The sequence below is a fragment of the Micromys minutus genome (genome assembly GCF_963924665.1).
Source record: "Micromys minutus genome assembly, chromosome: 16".
Lineage (NCBI taxonomy): Eukaryota > Metazoa > Chordata > Mammalia > Rodentia > Muridae > Micromys > Micromys minutus.
Window position 1 is genome coordinate 19,799,698 of NC_137985.1, and position 16,494 is coordinate 19,816,191.

The following is a 16,494-nucleotide window of genomic DNA, read 5'->3' on the forward strand; positions in this document are numbered from 1 at the left end:
AAGGGGACAACATTTGAAATGTAAATACCGGGAATGTCAGATAAAAAAAAATTATTTCTGAAAAAAGTGAAAAAAAACAACTTAGAAAGCAGGACATCAGAGTCGTCCAGATGACAGTGGACATAGAGAATTTGAGCACCCTCAGAACTGTCCTGAAGGATAGAACCCTTCCTATGACACTGCACACAAAGTTAACCCAAGTCCTTTCACCTTCAACACTGCAAACCATCAAGTTTGTCTAGGGTGGATTTTATTTTTATAATCATTCTGGCAATAAAAAAAAAAACAAAGTCAAAGACATCCTTGCCTACATTGAACCTCACCTGGACATGAACCAAAGCCTTTGAATTTAGTTGAGTTCCAGAAGTCCACTCAGTTCTGTGGAAAGTGTCACCCCAGCATCTCCCTTACCTCAGCTCCAGAAACCATAACTCCCCAAATCTTCACATTACACTGGTGTGTGTGTGTGTGTGTGTGTGTGTGTGTGTGTGTGTGTGTGTGTGTGTTACTTCACTAGCATGTGTGTGTATGTGATTATCATGATTAGCAGCAGTCCAGTGTTTTCAAAGTTATATTTAGTGAGAGAAGATTAAACTTAATTGAACACACCTGCTGTATGTTTTATTATCCCTTTTAGCATCCATACTTTAGATTATATCTAATACACAGTGGACAATTAATAGATGTTGTACAAACTTATAAATAAATTAATAAAGTAAACTTTTAGAAAGAGCCCAGAAATCAGAAAGATGACTTTCTCTGTCTGAAAGTTTCCTGAGATGGGAAGGACCTCAGTGGACTTGCATAGAATCTGCCCATCAAACCTCAAGAAGAAAAGTAAATTTGCTTTCAGAGTTCTTTGTGCCTTCAAATTAAACTGAAAGTATAACATCAAGTTTCAACGTGGAGAACCTGAGTCTTCTGACTGTCTCAACTTGCCTGTGGGAGACCATTAGACTGTAAATATAATTAAAAGACATTCTGTACCAAAAAAAAAAAAAAAATAGAAACTAGTGAGCAAAGGTGGAAGACATGGGCTTCTGATCTCAGCTACCTTGGAAGTAAGAAAGGAGGCTGGCAAGTTCAAGACCCAAGTGCTTCATACAATGAGTTAAGTCCATCTGGAGAAGCTCTTTGATTCTCTGTATCAAGCTGAAAAGGGAAAAATAAGGGCTGTGGATGTGCTCACCACTAGATTGTTCATGGGCATCATCAAGGTCCCAAATTCACTCCAAACAAACAAGAAAGCAGAAGGGGGGGAGGAAGAGATGGGGAAGAGGAAGAGGAGGAGGAAGAGGGATAGGAACTTAACTCCTTGACTGACGTAGAGGTGAAAGAATTTTTAAAGTCTATATAGATAATTCTATATACAAAATTGACTTGAAATTAGCATTTCTGAGGAGCCACCAGGGTTCCACACTGGAGGTTGGGCAGCTTCCAGGGAGCAGATTTCTACTAGAAATGCTGCAGATGTCACTGTGGGGCACTGTGACTAAGACCCTCTTCCAGGTAACACGACATAGATACCTGACTACCTAATGCTTCTGCAGGACCATACATTATTATGGGAAAAATGAAGTCTGTGGTAAAGACAGACCTGATTCCTCATCCCACCTTTGTCTCCTCCCAGGAACTATTCTCAGCTTACTTGTCATGGATAGAAGAAAACATCAAAAGCAATCTAACTTCCTCTTCCTTCTTCGCACAAGGTTGAAAGAGATCAACAGAGATCAAAGAGCTTCGAGGCAAGGGTAGAAATAAATCCCTCCCCCAGACCACTACACAGGCTGGGAGAAAAAGATGGTTATGAAGGTAATCAAATAAATTTTATGAAGGGAAATTGCTTGAGGTATCAAAATGCTTCTATCTACAGAACTTATTTCCTGAAAGAGATGGGAATCTTAGAAACTCGTCCATACTCTCTGCTGACTTGAATGGACATTAAAGAGAGGGTATGGATGAGTTCAGAAAAAATATTGTTTTAACATGAAAACAGCACTACTTCAATAATCTTGACTGAAAAGATAACTTGATAAGTAAGATAGATGAACACTCAATAAAGTCTCATAAAATTCACAGTGAAGGACCAAGAGCTAAATAGTATAGATACAGGCAGAAGAGAGATAAAGAAAACCTAGAAGGTCACATAATAACCTAACCATGGCAGAGGTCAGAGGGTACATGGCCAGGAAAAACATAATAGAGTTCAATTTACGTGAATATTAAATGTTGAGCCTTTCAATATTTAAAAAAATAAATGTATAAAAGGTTCACAGTGAAAGAAGACCAAACCCAAATAAATTTGTATCTAAAACTCAGAAACACTGAAGAAAGTAACCAAACATCTAACTAGAAAATTGACTTGGTGCAGACAAAGAAAATTCTAGATGGAAGACTGCTCTGCAGTCTATGTTTGTAATGCATATCTGATGGTTACAAACAGAACACAGGGCTATCCCCCAGCATCAGCTGCTGTGCATGTACAGGAGAATTCCCTCTACCATAGAGGGTTCATATCCTACCACAAACTTCTTAAGTGAAGCTGAGAACTCTAGTGCCAGAACTTAAGCAAAACAGAGGATGGTCTTAAAAGACATAATTGATAGCTAAATGATTCTTAGTTTATGACACTTTAATACATATGCCGAAATGATAGTTAGGAAAGGTATATTAAAATGTATTAAGAATAGAAAGAGTAAAACTCATAAATCATTTCAGCATGACTTGGGGGCTTGTGAGGATATGAAAGGTAAATAATTTCCAAGCTGGGTAGCTTCAAGAAATATATGAAGAGTAAAAGAGAAATGTATAAAGTAGATTGCTGTCATACAAAACACTATTTGTCAGTTGGGGAAAAGTAAATAAAAGATACTATTTGCAAATGAAAATTTCAAATACAGCAAGTGATAAAACATTTAGAAGACTGAAGTTGTATTTGGACATCATCTAGTTAATGAATGATGAGGTTCCTCATTCCACACTATCTCCGTGCCTAGAAACACAGACATGCAAGAGGAAACAGGAAGCACTCTCTACTGCAACTCAGGTGTCTACTGATTGCATGGAATAAATGAACTGGAAGACTGGGAAAATGGCCCGGTGGGTAAAGTACGTGCTTGCAAGCCTCAGAAACCATGTAAAAACTAGGACAGATTTGGTAGCTGCCTGCAATCCCACCAGTTTAAAGGTAAAAAGGCTAAAGAGCTCCAGGTTCATTGTGAGAATGACTCACTTTAAAAGAAAATTGGAGTATATTAAAATAATGTACCTAAAATCAATTTTAGGTGTCCACAAATACACACACATGCATACACACATCACAAACACACACATACACACACACACACCCAAATACATATAGAAAGATATACATATGTGAGTAACCCCAACACACACACAAAACAGAATTATAAATACATGGATATATAGTCATAGAATAATGTTAGATTACAATTAACCCTACCACCGTTCAACATTGTTGACCCTTTATTATAAACCAAAGAGGTAAGGGGCTACAATTTAGATATGTCTTGAATATGTTCCCCAAAGGTCAATATGCAAATTTGGTCCCCAGAGTAATGAAGTTGTGGTGGCTGAACCTTAATTAACTAGAACACTGTGGCAGACACTTTAGCTATAATAGCTTAAGTTTACTGATGACTGGAGAGAATTGATACCCATGCCCTGGCTGATGAATTATGCTTGCTTCTTTTCTTACCCTAGAATCTCTCTCTTACAATATTCCCATCATGATGGTGTCTGGCAAATTATAATGTAGCCAGGAGCTCTCTCCAGAGTCAAACAGATACAAATTAAGTATTGTGCTCTTGAATCACCATAGCTTTGGTTAAGTGAACTACTTCATATATTACCTAGCACCAGGTATTTGCTACAACAATTGAAAACAGGCAAAAACATGAAGCATGAAGAATATAGAAGGTTTGGTTGGTAAAGGGTATGTGTGCTACACAGGCATGGGACCTGTGCTTAAATCTCATAACCACATAAAATCCCATGTACAAATCCCCAGTCTGGAGAGGAAGGAGGTATGTGGACAGGTCAGTCATAAATATTTCTCACTTATGAGACTGGAAAGTACGGATGAAAGATAGTCCTGTCTTTGTGAGGACATGCTCGTTTCCACCCCAGCAATGTAAAGAGTTGCCTGTAGTTTACGCTACCATCTTTTTCCAGGAAGTAACCGTGCTACCAGCCCCTACGAAGTTTCCCTTGAAATCTCAGATAAAGACACTGATACACAGTTGTTTAATTTCATTTGCCTTTGGACACAATTGCTGAGTGCTACAATTACAAGAAGGTGAAGTGTGCCCTTATGAATATCTTATCTCCGATTCCCCTACCTGCCCTAAACTTTAGTGGCTAGTCCCATCTAGCCCCTGTCAAACATCCCTGATCAATAATCGCCTGTGATAGTGGCCACAGACCCTAGCTCCTCCTGAGACCTCACATTGATGTTGGCATTTTCTCCTCTAAATCATATATATATATCGTCCTCTCCCTCCTTTTCTTCCTGGGACCCGGAAGTCTCACATCTACCTTTTACACAGCAATTAGCCCCCAGCTTTCTTTACTGACATATTAAAAGCCAATTTGGGAACAATTAGATCAGAAACACCCCCTCCAACATGTTGACTGGTAATTCTGCAATATTATAAAATCTACCACTCATTTGATCTGAATCACACCTTGGGATGGATATTGTGGGAAATGGATGCATGTAAAAGAAGTTTGTAGATTGATGGTTTTAAAAAATAGTTGAAGTGCAATAAACTCCCAAACCCCCAATAGAGAGTCAGTATTACAGTTTTTAATGTTTAATAGTAATATTAGAATGCAAAAAACTACAAAATAGGCCAGATGAACTGATTTTCTGTTATTATATTCCACACGATAGAACTATCAAGCTAACTCAGATTGAGTTCATTCGACAACATGGGTTTGTTTTTCAATAATCTCACCTATAACCCCAAGAACAAAAATCCTTTCTATGGTTGCTAGGAAGATTAACTAAAAGGGCATATGTCAAAGTCCAGGAAGTTCTTGGTTTGATGTAGAGTTACATTAAAAAAGCAAAGTTATATTCTGTTAAGAAAACTGGCACATCATGGTGGTTTTTTAGTGCCTTCATTTTGTTTTCATGTCTTACCATTTTAATTCCACGTATTGCTGGAATTTGTATTATTATGAGAGATCCCTTGAGGAACACTCATTAGCTTCTTCGGATGTAATTGCTACAGTAAACATGACATCTTGGCAGGAGAGCTCTTAGCCCAGCTTCTTTGCTGGTGCTGCAACCCAGGCCCTTGCATTGTTGGCTCAAATAGCTCACTTGAACTCCTGGTTTCCTGTTTCCTTTCTTGACCCTGTGCCTTAAAGCCATGAACATTTCTTACAGACTAAATTTCTGTTCTGTCCATTTCATTATAGAACCTGAATGAGAGGTGGCTCTATTTCTCTTATGTCAGGACAGGGAAGTCTATTCTTCCCTAATCTCGTTCCTTGAGGATAAGATTTGCCTGGCGAGGTCATATCTGGATGATGCAAAGTTGCATTCTCCCTGTTATGGTGAACACAGGGATAAGCAGGCAGCCTTATTTGCCATATAATTTTAGGCATGGTCAACAGCAATTCACCTTGACTTCAAGTAACCTTTCAAGTAACCTTTTATGGTTTGCCAACAAATGTGGAATAGCAAGTTCATGTGACTACAAGGAGTGTTGAAGTGTGCAAGGCCTTATGCGTTATGCCCTTTCCCCTGTTTGTGAAGAGCAGCAGTCTAGGCAGCAAAAATCATCACTTCCTTGGGTTTTCAACAGCATCCAAGACATTTACAGTGACCTTCCCAAAGAAATGGTACAACTAGAGTCTCTGGGTGGGATAACGGAGGTGACTATTGTTGATCCACCCTCTCCTTAGACTAGAGTTGAAATTAATATATTGAAATGTTCAGACCTTTTCTTTTTCCATGCATTTCTGCTTCCCTTTACCCCTGACTGCCAGAGTGCCTGCCTGCCTGCCTGCCCTCATTTACTTTCACAGAACAATGGCACCGAGGCCATATTCTATAGAAGCACAGGCTCCATCTATAAATCCAGGATGAAATATTGCCTGATGCGTTCTAGGGTTCACAGAAGTGCTGCATTCATTCTGGACTTCTGGAAACAATAGCATTGTGGAATATCCTAAGGACTTTTTTAAATCTCTGTAACTTGGCATACGGTAACCAAATGAACCCCCATTTCTGTTTTGATCTGAAGAATCTAGCGAGTAAGACAATTTGACTTCACTCAACTCATTTCCCTGTGTGCTCCATTCCCACAGCCTTATAAGCATCTCAACATTTTATTTTTACATGTCTGTACATGTGTGTACACATGTGTGTATCTGTATGCACATGTACATGAGTGTAAATATGTGTGTGCATGCGTGTGTATCTGCATGTACATGTGTGTTCTATGCCACAGGTTACATTATTATTAGTCTCACCTTACATTTTTAAAACATTTGTATTCATTGAAAAATATATACACTGTTCTTTGAACATATTTGCTCTCCTTCTTCAACCCTACCCATAACCACCCTCTCTACCCACCACACCCTTCCAATGTAACTCTGGATTTTCTTCTCAGCCCCCTCTGGGGTCAGTTTGTGTTGTCCAATTAGACATTAGGAACGAAGCCTGCTCTGGCATGTAAATAACCTACAGAAGTAATATCATTAAAGAAAATGGATCCTTCTTCTCCTGACAGCTATCAGATGCTGGTACCTCATCAAATAGTGGTGGGATTTCATGTACATACACTGTTTGCATGCTGGATTTTTTCCTAGCTTAAATTTGCATAGGTTTTTTTTTATACTGGCACAACTGCTAATGTTCATGTGTGCAGCTGCCCTACTGTGTCTAGAAAAAGAACTGTCCCCTTGATGTTACCAACCATCTGTGGCTCTTAAATTTTTTCCATTCCTTTTCTGAGAAGATCTCTGAGCTTTGGAAGAAAAGCATATAATATAAACATCTCATCTAGGACTGAGAACTCCATAGTCTCCTATTGTCTGCATTGCTGAAGGTCTGAGAGGTGTTCTATTCTATGAGTCTAGCAATAACTCCCTAGGTGTCATTTTAATACTGTGTTCATATTGGGTTCTCCTGTAAGGCCTTTGGCTGATCTCTTGTCACCTTGTTGATGGTGACGGGTATGGGTTCCATCTTATGGAACAGGCCTTAGATTCAATAAAAATGTGATTTGTTACTTCCATCATGTTCATATTGCTCTTCAACAGTGGGGCTGTCTTGCTTGGTCAATGGTTGTTGTAGTTTGTTGTGTTCAAAACTTTATAAGAGTGATGACATTTCTCCTCCCACAGTGTGCACAGAACTTTCCAGAACCATGAAATCTATTCAGTAGGGTAGAGATTCCTAAGTATCAACTTGTTTTCTCCATGTTCTATGACTCCAGTGAGTGGAGTCTTTAGCTATAGGGTAAGCCTATACCAAATATTTATCTCCAGGTTGAGCAAGAAATTCTGTTTCAAAAGAAGGTGTTACTGTTACTTACTAACAAGTAAACCCCTGTAGTCTCTCTACCATACCAAAGCTAAGATTATAGAGATGTACCACTGTATCTAGCTTTTACTTGTGTGCTATGAAACAGAATACTCGTCCTCATATTTTCACAAAAAGCACTTAATTTATTGAGCTACCTCCCCATCCTCTACTAAACTATCTTATTAGACTAATGTATGTATATATGTATGTATGTATATGTGCATACATGTATTTGACATATGTTTGTATTTATATATTTTATGTGTATGTTTGAATACAAAGAAGTCACAGCATATATATGAATATGACAATGTTTTTGGAGTTAGTTCTCTTCTTATACCATGTATGACATGATAATCAAAGTCAATTTCCCAGATAGCTGAACCATTTTTCTCATCCTCTCATTCCATTTCTACATGAAATAGTATATTATATTGTGTGAAAGTATCACTTTTATATAGATGTTTCTCCTGCTCATTTAAAAAAAGCAAATTGTATAGTGTTAACTCTAGGAAATAAAAAAGCTAATATACGTACAAACATATGTCTGTTTATTTCATGTGTATGTTTATAAAGTATTTTCAAGACAATGGCAGGATATAGACCATAATCAAAATTATATTTCACTAGCACTATATTTGACTTTAAAGAAAAATACATGAGTAAAGCCTAAAAATTTAGAAAAGAAATCCAGAAAAAGACACATAGGTCAAGATAAAAAAAAATCTATTTTTTTTCTTAGATTTAACTTTGTCATGGCTTCCACCAGGTGTATATTGAAGTAGCAAGAGCGATTTTGCACTATTAAAAAACACAACATGAATTATTCCTTTGAGGAAGTGGCTGCTGTAAAGCTGGACTTGCAATATGATTCTTTATAATGGACCATTGCCACAGAACCAGACATGACTACTTATTGAACACATTTTTTGCATTGACCCACTTAAAAACTTAACTAAAAAAATTGTATTACCATACATCAGAAAGTGGTGGGCTACGCCTTTAGCCCCAGCACACTCTAGGTGGAGGTGGGCAGATCTCTAACAGTCAAGACCAGCCTGAGGTTCATTTTGAGTTCCAGGTCAGCCAGAGATATACAATGACAAGTTTTCTCAAGACAAATCAAAAAAGCAAGCAAGCAAACAAACAAAAAACCAAAACCAAGCTTATTATATGTTAATATAATGAGGATGTAAAATCCAGTGTGAAACCTCAACATTTCAGACTAGCAGCTCTACCTCTATAGAAGCTTATCAAAATGTATGGACTATGGATCTGCCTAATCTCAATGTGTAATTCTTTTTAATTTATAAATCCTTTATAGTGAACACTTAATTGTTAGGTAAATAAATGGAAGGAAAGATAGTTATATAATATTCTAGTACAGTTTAACATAATATGTAAATTTCTTTTCTATATATAAAGTATGACTTATAAAACCTAAAACAAAATAAAATTATAAAAATTTCAGGGCAGCATATGAATCTTGGAATAATTAGATAAAAGGCACACATCACAGATTCTTCTCCAGGTAGTAAAGCATGGCTTTTAATAAGATTTGATTATGTGTGTGAATCTGAATCGGGGCATTGGCATAATGCCAACAATAAAACCATAAAAGCATCCCCATAAGAGGAAGAAAAGCTGTCTAGGGAGCAGACAGGGAGAGCAGTGGAACACATGAACATGCCTGTGGAAAGCAAGTGCCTAAGGACTAAAAAGCAGAAGTGGGGTCAAGGAAGTGGAAGAGAAGGAAGAGGGGAGTCTACAAAATTCTATTTTTTGAAAATTTCATAATGAACCTAATCCTTTGTGTGCTAATTAACAGTAAATGACATTCTAATGATGTTTACCTTGGAATGGGGAGTTGATTAAAATGGAAAGACAGCCCAAAAGAATATGGTCTGCAATGTTTTGGTTTCTTTAAAAAGAATTTATTCTTCCAGTATCACATAACTTAGAATCATTTCTATGTTAAGCAGAAAGTAGGGTTACTGGTGAGCTCTGCAGGCACAGAGCGTACCAGCCATCATTTTACCATAAACAGATTGTGACAAGAGTGTATGTAATTAAGGTCCTTATCTTAATGATACTTCAATTCTTGAGATTTTTTTTTTTTTTTGCTTTACAGTCATGTGAAAGAACATGCACTCAATTGAAATACTGCTTTTTGTGCTGCTGAGGTTTCAACACACTACAGTTCTGTCAAGGCTAAGCGAGTACTTAACCACTGAGCCAATTGTCCATCTCCATCAAGAGTCCTCTGGATTTTGAGCTTGTATTTTTTTCCCTGGGCTAGCAGCATGTGGTTTGATCTTCTTTTGTGACACTGGGTGAGAACAGGGAGCACAGTGCCCAGTGAGCCACAGTTATGAGAGGAAGCATTTATTTGTGACCATTGTTAACAAATCCCATATGCTTTCTTTATTTAACACTCTCTTATAAAACAGATCTTATGTTAGACAATTGTGTCAAACTGTGACTTAATTTAAATGTGCTGAACACAGCTAAGATTAGCTAAGCTAAACTATGATGTTTGATATGTTAGGTAGGTTAAATGCACTTACAAACTGATATTCTCATCTTTTAAGGGGATTGTTAATACTCAATCCCTTGGGAAGTCCACTCACTGCATGAGGGCTGCCACATTATAGAGGCAAATGTCCTTCTGCCTTCACCACTTTAGATGAGTGTTTCCCCCAAAAATTCACACTCCAGAACCTAGCTAAATAACACACAAAATTTTATCAGCATTTGGGATTCTTTGTCCTTGTGCTGAAGCCCTGGTTTGGTCTGCTCGTAAGATGATCTTGCCTAGACCTCTTGGGCTGATTCCGTTTTGATTTCGAGTTTTTGCTGGATTCCTCTAAGCACGTGTTCTGTTACTTCCTCACAAGCCTTAAGCCATACCTCACCTGCTGTCTAGTGTGTCCCAGAACCTCTGGGTATTCTGTGCTGTAGATGTCAAGCAGATAAGAAGCTCCTTTTGAAGCATTCATGAAAAAGTTCTTATAAGGCACTTGGCATTTTAAGTGAGTGGCATCTGTACTCTTTATTAATTATACATTATTCTGCAGAACTTTAATATTACTGTCTCATGAAATTTGTTAAAGAAAACCCATAATCACACTGCCTAAGATAGTCACTGTTAACATTTTAGTGCATATTACTTCTTTCTCTGCATGTGTAATTTTGCAAAGTTGTAATCATTTCCAATATACAATTTTATATTTCCCACTTAAATATTATAACACTTGTATTTTTTAGTGTCTCTACTAAGTCTTCACCACTTCACCTTTCAGAGCTACACAATAGTTCACCAAGCTGGTGAGTTTGGTTTACTTATCTGCCTTATTATTTCTAAGCACTTTTCCCTATATCTTTATGACTATAGTGTTCTTTTATACATGCTGATTTCTCACAGGGAGTTAAATTTACCTCCAGGCCAAAGAAGAATTTTTCTTTGCATCATTTTACTCCGCTGCTTATGTAAAGGAGTCAACTGTTGTTAGGCAGTGGCAGGGCAGAGGTTAGAAACTTTAAAAAGACATTTCAGTGCCAAGCAAAGGTGCCTGTACCATCTGTCCTGGGAAGCACCCTGGAACTTTATCGGCTCTGTTTCATGCTACTCTGTGTTTTGCAGACCGAGCAGCTGATAACCCTGTGGGTCCTGTTTGTCTTCACTATTGTGGGAAACTCTGCTGTGCTGTTCTCCACATGGAGAAGAAGAAGAAAGTCCAGAATGGCCTTCTTTGTGACTCAGTTGGCCATCACAGGTAAGTCGCTGCACATTACCAGTAGGAGAGAAGAAAGCTGCATGCAAAAACTCCTGGTTTGTTAGCAAGCCTGGTAATGATTTCTATAGGGATATAAAAGCCGTGTTTGAGTATTTACTCTGACCAGCTTAGCACATTTAGATGTCCATAAGATTCCATTATGAAAATAACTTCTTATGTTACCAACATGAACATGCCACTCACAGTGTCCTCACAAAAGATCTGTAGGGCTTCATCCTTCCTATATAGGAAAGTGTCCCTAGTGTGCCAAGGTTATTGTATCTTATCATCCTATTTAAAAGCATGAGGAATCAACTACAGTGGTCTATATTTAATGATAAAATGTGACATATCCAGTTCTTTGCAGATTAAAGACTATAGACATGACTTTCAAAATAGAAATATGTGGAACACCGCTGCTGGAGGTTGCTTGAAAGTAAGCTAATAGTGTGGATCTGGAAACTCCAATACGGGTGTGGGGAAGGCCATTTCCAGTTCAAAAGTGTGGACCTGAAACATCTGAACTGGAAGGAAAGGGAGAAATATGCTGAGGAAAACTCCACATTGAAAGAAAGGTCCTGCAGGTAGAAGGCTGAGTGGTAGAGCAACTGTTCCAACAGGAGAGGAAAATGCAATGAGGGAGGAGCTCCACAGGCTGGGGGAGGAGAGCAAAAGAGGCTCAGGAGGAGGAAGCATGGATTCACAGGCTAAAGGGAGGCAACCAAATGAGGCTCAGAAAAAGACCATGAAAAATCAAACATAGAGCCGAGGTATATGTTAGCAAGCTATATTTAAGTAGTTTAATTATGATCAAATTATAGGAAAAACAGAAAAAAAAAATGTTGTATGTATTGACAGGAGAAATGGTAAATCCTTGTCAGGGGCTGCTCAACACATCTCAACATGTTCACCATGACCTATAAATAGTCTCAGATGCAATAATGGCAGTGGACTCCTTGGGAATTTGGCTTTGAACCACAATCTAAGAAATGTCTTAAAGAAAATTGATGTACATTGTATTTCTTTAACAATGTTTCAGTTTTTTAATTAATACAAGACAGTTTCACCATATTCACTCTCCTTCTCCAACTCCCAGTTGATAGCTCACATCTCAAACCACAGACAGGAAGGAAGGAGCTCATTTTAAATGTTATGTGTTTTTTCAGCCTCAGCACCATGTCACATCTCACAAGTGACAAAGTTACTCCAGGAAAGCCACACTGCCCCATCCTACCCAAACAACCACCAAAGGGGAAGCAAGGGTTCAAATGCCCAAGACTTGTGGGAACATCTTATTCAAGCTAGCACATTTGGTTTTCTTTTGAGAACTTTGTTTATTTCCATATCCCATTTTTATTTTTGGTTGTTAGTTTCCTTGAAGTTGTTTTTATTCTTTATTTAAAAAAAATAAACTATTTGTATACTCTGCCTGCTAACCCTCTGTGAGATGTACAGCTAGTGAAGGTTCTTTCCAGTTAGGTGGAGGACCTCTTCCCTCAAGTGATAATGACCTTTGCTAAGGAGATGTTACTTTGTTTTATGTGATCCTATTAACTGACGGTTGTTCTTAATGCCTGGAATTAATTGATCATGGTGTCTTAGAGAGTGCTTCTATACTTTGATACTTTTAGAAATATTTTAAGTAAAGAATAATTTTGGGCAAGTAAAATATTGCCAGTAGTCTATGATTGAGTCTCAGGGTCCTAAAATGTGATGTTTTGCAAAATCTATTGAAAGGATCTCATACCCAAGAATCCATGTTTTTAGAATCTTTGGTAGCAAAGATGCGAAGACATGAGAACTGAGAGCATTTATAAACAAAAGCAGGCATCACTGAGGAACTCCACTCTTAAATTTTATATACATAAGATTTCATGCTCCTACCTACATCCATGTGGTGTCTCCAAATTTCTGTAACTCTAAGCTCCTGTTATTTATGTCCCTGGTTGCCTGTCTCCCATGATCTCTCCTGTCTCCCATGATCCCTCCTGTCTTCCATGATTAGTACTGTCTCCCATGATGCCTTCTTTTTCTCATGATCCCCAGACTCCCATGACCTCTCATTCTCACTGAAATCTCATTTTCACCAGCTCATGTGACTTCATTGCTTGCAAGGTTAACTGAACACCCATCTCTTTTGTTTTCTTGAACATTACCTGAAGAAAACATGAATTTTTATGCTGAAAAGACTTTAGTGAACATTTTAAGAAACATAATTACATCATTAAAAAGCAAATATCTTAAAATTATATATGCTATGGTCTTATAACTGTCAGCTGCTACCAGAATGTCACATTACTGTGTTGTTACAAACATGCCCTTTCTGTATATTTTTAAATTTTCTTTTATTTCCAAATGTCTGTTATCTTATATCAAAATTTCTAACTATTTTGTTTAATTTTTAACTATTTTATTTTTGCCTTACTTTTTACTCCTTCCAAATAAATCCATTTAGATCCTCTGTTTTCAAGAACAACAGATATCAGGCTTCCTTATAAAAAGAAAATAAGTTTCTGTTTAAAGAAATAATACCAGAGCCAGTTATGATGAGAAACACATTAGCAAACATATGAATTCACATTTTGCTTTAAAATTATTCTGGCCAAAAAAAAAAATACCTTTTTGAAATATTTTGTGTTGTGAGCTTCCTCCTTGATCTCTGTTTTGACTGTCAGGAAGTTGGGGACTTTTCTGTCAAAAGTTCCCACCATAATTTTCTGTCTCATCAAATGTCCCAAAGGAAACACAGCCCCTTCACAATAGATCAAAGCTTATGAAATTATAAGCCAAAGTAAATATCTCCTTTTCATAAGATAAATGTATGTTGTCATTATAATGGAAAGCAACCCAATAGCGATCCTCTGCTTTTCTTTTAAATTTGTATACTACATTTTAGGTATTATCTTTTCTGAGAAGATTATAAATGGTAATTTTAAAGTTATATGATGATGATATTGTTATTTTGGCATGGCTACTTAGCCTATACACACACTATAACTGTTGGTATAGTAGAAAAATAATTAAAACAGCTAATATTCTAGGATTAGAGGCAAAACAGCGTGTCCCCAAGGCTAATTCCCAATGATGCTGTATCAGTGGTTCCTCACATAAGATCCCATAGCCGAAGGTCTGCTGCTGTACAACAGCCTGGCATGAGATTCCAAACATGGGATGAGTTCTACAACTCACCACCCAGGGAGCCAAAGAGGGAGACTGGAAACTTAAACCCTACATTTTTCTAGCAATAATATGATTTGCACTCATGGGTGTTGGACTTCCTTGGGTTTCTATTCATTTCCATTTCCTTTGTGGGGCTGTGGACAGTGAAGAGTAACCTTCAAATTTATTTGAAGCCCCAGGGACCCTAAGAGACAGTAGGTAGCTTCATAGTCTCCAGAGAGACCAGGTCCTCTAACATAGCTACAGCCCCCCAAACCTCCCTATGAAAAGATTTGAATCACATAGATTAGGCCCCCACGTCCCTCCTCCAGGTGAGGATGTGATCACATGTCACATAGGCACAAGACAGACCAGTCAGGTAGAAGCAGAACCACACCCCTAAATATGTAGATGAGGTATTCCTAAACTCTCAGGCCAGACCAATAGGAAGTACTGGCTGCCAAACCCTGACCCGTCCCAAAACTGTATATAAGAAGCCTAGTCAGAAGGATTAAAGAGGCAGGCATTGCTCCATCTTCTGAGAGCTTCTGTCTTAAGAGCTGTAACAAGGCCTCTTGGAAAGAGATCTGCTCTCCCGAAATCAATGCTAGAAGCTCCCCCGCCACCCCCTGCCAGAGTCTCTCACTGGCTCAGCCCAGCCTGACAGCTGAAAAGGAGGCAAAGCGGCTTCAGCAGCTCAGCAGTGAGGTGGTAGAATCCATTTCTCCTCCCTGGCCTAACACTTCCCCCTTCCCCTGAAGCCATGCAGGACCAGAGATCTCTGTGTGAGCCCTCCAGAACACAGGCCCACAGTTCCTATTTCTTAATCTTGGAATCAGAATCGCTTTCATTGTCAAATATCGCCCGTGTTACCTGAACAAGTTCATGGCTGCAGACAAACTTGATGGAGGAGGACACATGCTATGCCTCTCTCTTGCAAACTCAGGTTTGCAGGAATGAAATGAACGCGTTTCACAGGCATTAAGAACAATCCGTTATGAGGTCTCACAGGCATTCTCTGGTGTTTGTCTGTCCACAGTGTTAACTAATACCAGATACCATCAACATGGACCTTTCAGAGGTGACTGGCTCACATTGGCTTCACTGTGACATTTAGATCAGTGGCCTTATCAGGAGTAAATTTTCTACCAAAAGAGTTAGTGATTTCTCTCTCTTTCTCTGTTTTTCCCTCCCTCTTTCATTTTCTGTCACTCACTGTGAAACACCAAGAAGATATGACCAGATGTTATTACCTGAATTTAGATTTTACAGCTTCTAGACTGTGAAGAAATGAGTCCCTATCTTTTACAAATCACCCAGTCTCAGGTATTTTGTAACAATTACACTAAAAGGCCAAAATAATAAACAGAAACAAACTAGAAGAAAACTATAGGATTACATTGAATGTATATTCGCAGTTCTTGTACCCCTATCTTTGTTTTGATATTTGCTTTGGAGGAGCTTATGAATAGACGTGAGGGCTTCTAACTCCAAGCCTGAACTACTTATTGACAACCTTGCTCATAATTCACAACTGTATTCCTCTTCAAACAATTCATCACACATATATGCAGAATTATTTCCTATGTAGTTTATTTGCAAAACATTTCATATCAATGCGGGGCAAAGGTTTCCATGTCTGATGACGTCAGGGGTAGAGCAGATAGTGTAGATGTGTAGGACAAACACAGTGGAGGCCCAACTGACTGCCATAAGTACACTGCCTAAGGCATCCAGATTGGCCTGAAGTTAATTTCTTAATAACTACAGATATATATGTATGTGTAATGTCTATATGTGTGTATATATATAATATGTAAACATAATTAAAAATTTGTAATCCTGGGTCATTTTAAAAGACTGTCTCACAAAATATGAATCTAGTATACAGTTGACTGTAGCCAGTATTAATCTGTAAGTTGAGTTTGTGAGGAATGAAGAACAGGAATGAAGGAGTTTAAAATTTCCAGTGGTTTGCACAGACTTTGTTTG

At 38.1% G+C, this 16,494-nt stretch overlaps 1 protein-coding gene across 1 annotated transcript in view; it reads left to right on the plus strand.

The window, feature by feature from the left end:
• The window catches only part of NPSR1 (neuropeptide S receptor 1), a gene marked incomplete at both ends in the record, with an annotated part of 208,662 nt that overhangs the window by 21,907 nt on the left and 170,261 nt on the right, over nt 1-16,494 (plus strand). Inside the window, one exon of the mRNA XM_080930423.1 lies at nt 11,211-11,343. Coding sequence (XP_080786549.1) covers nt 11,211-11,343 — 133 coding nt within the window. The remainder of the gene's footprint in view (nt 1-11,210; nt 11,344-16,494) is intronic.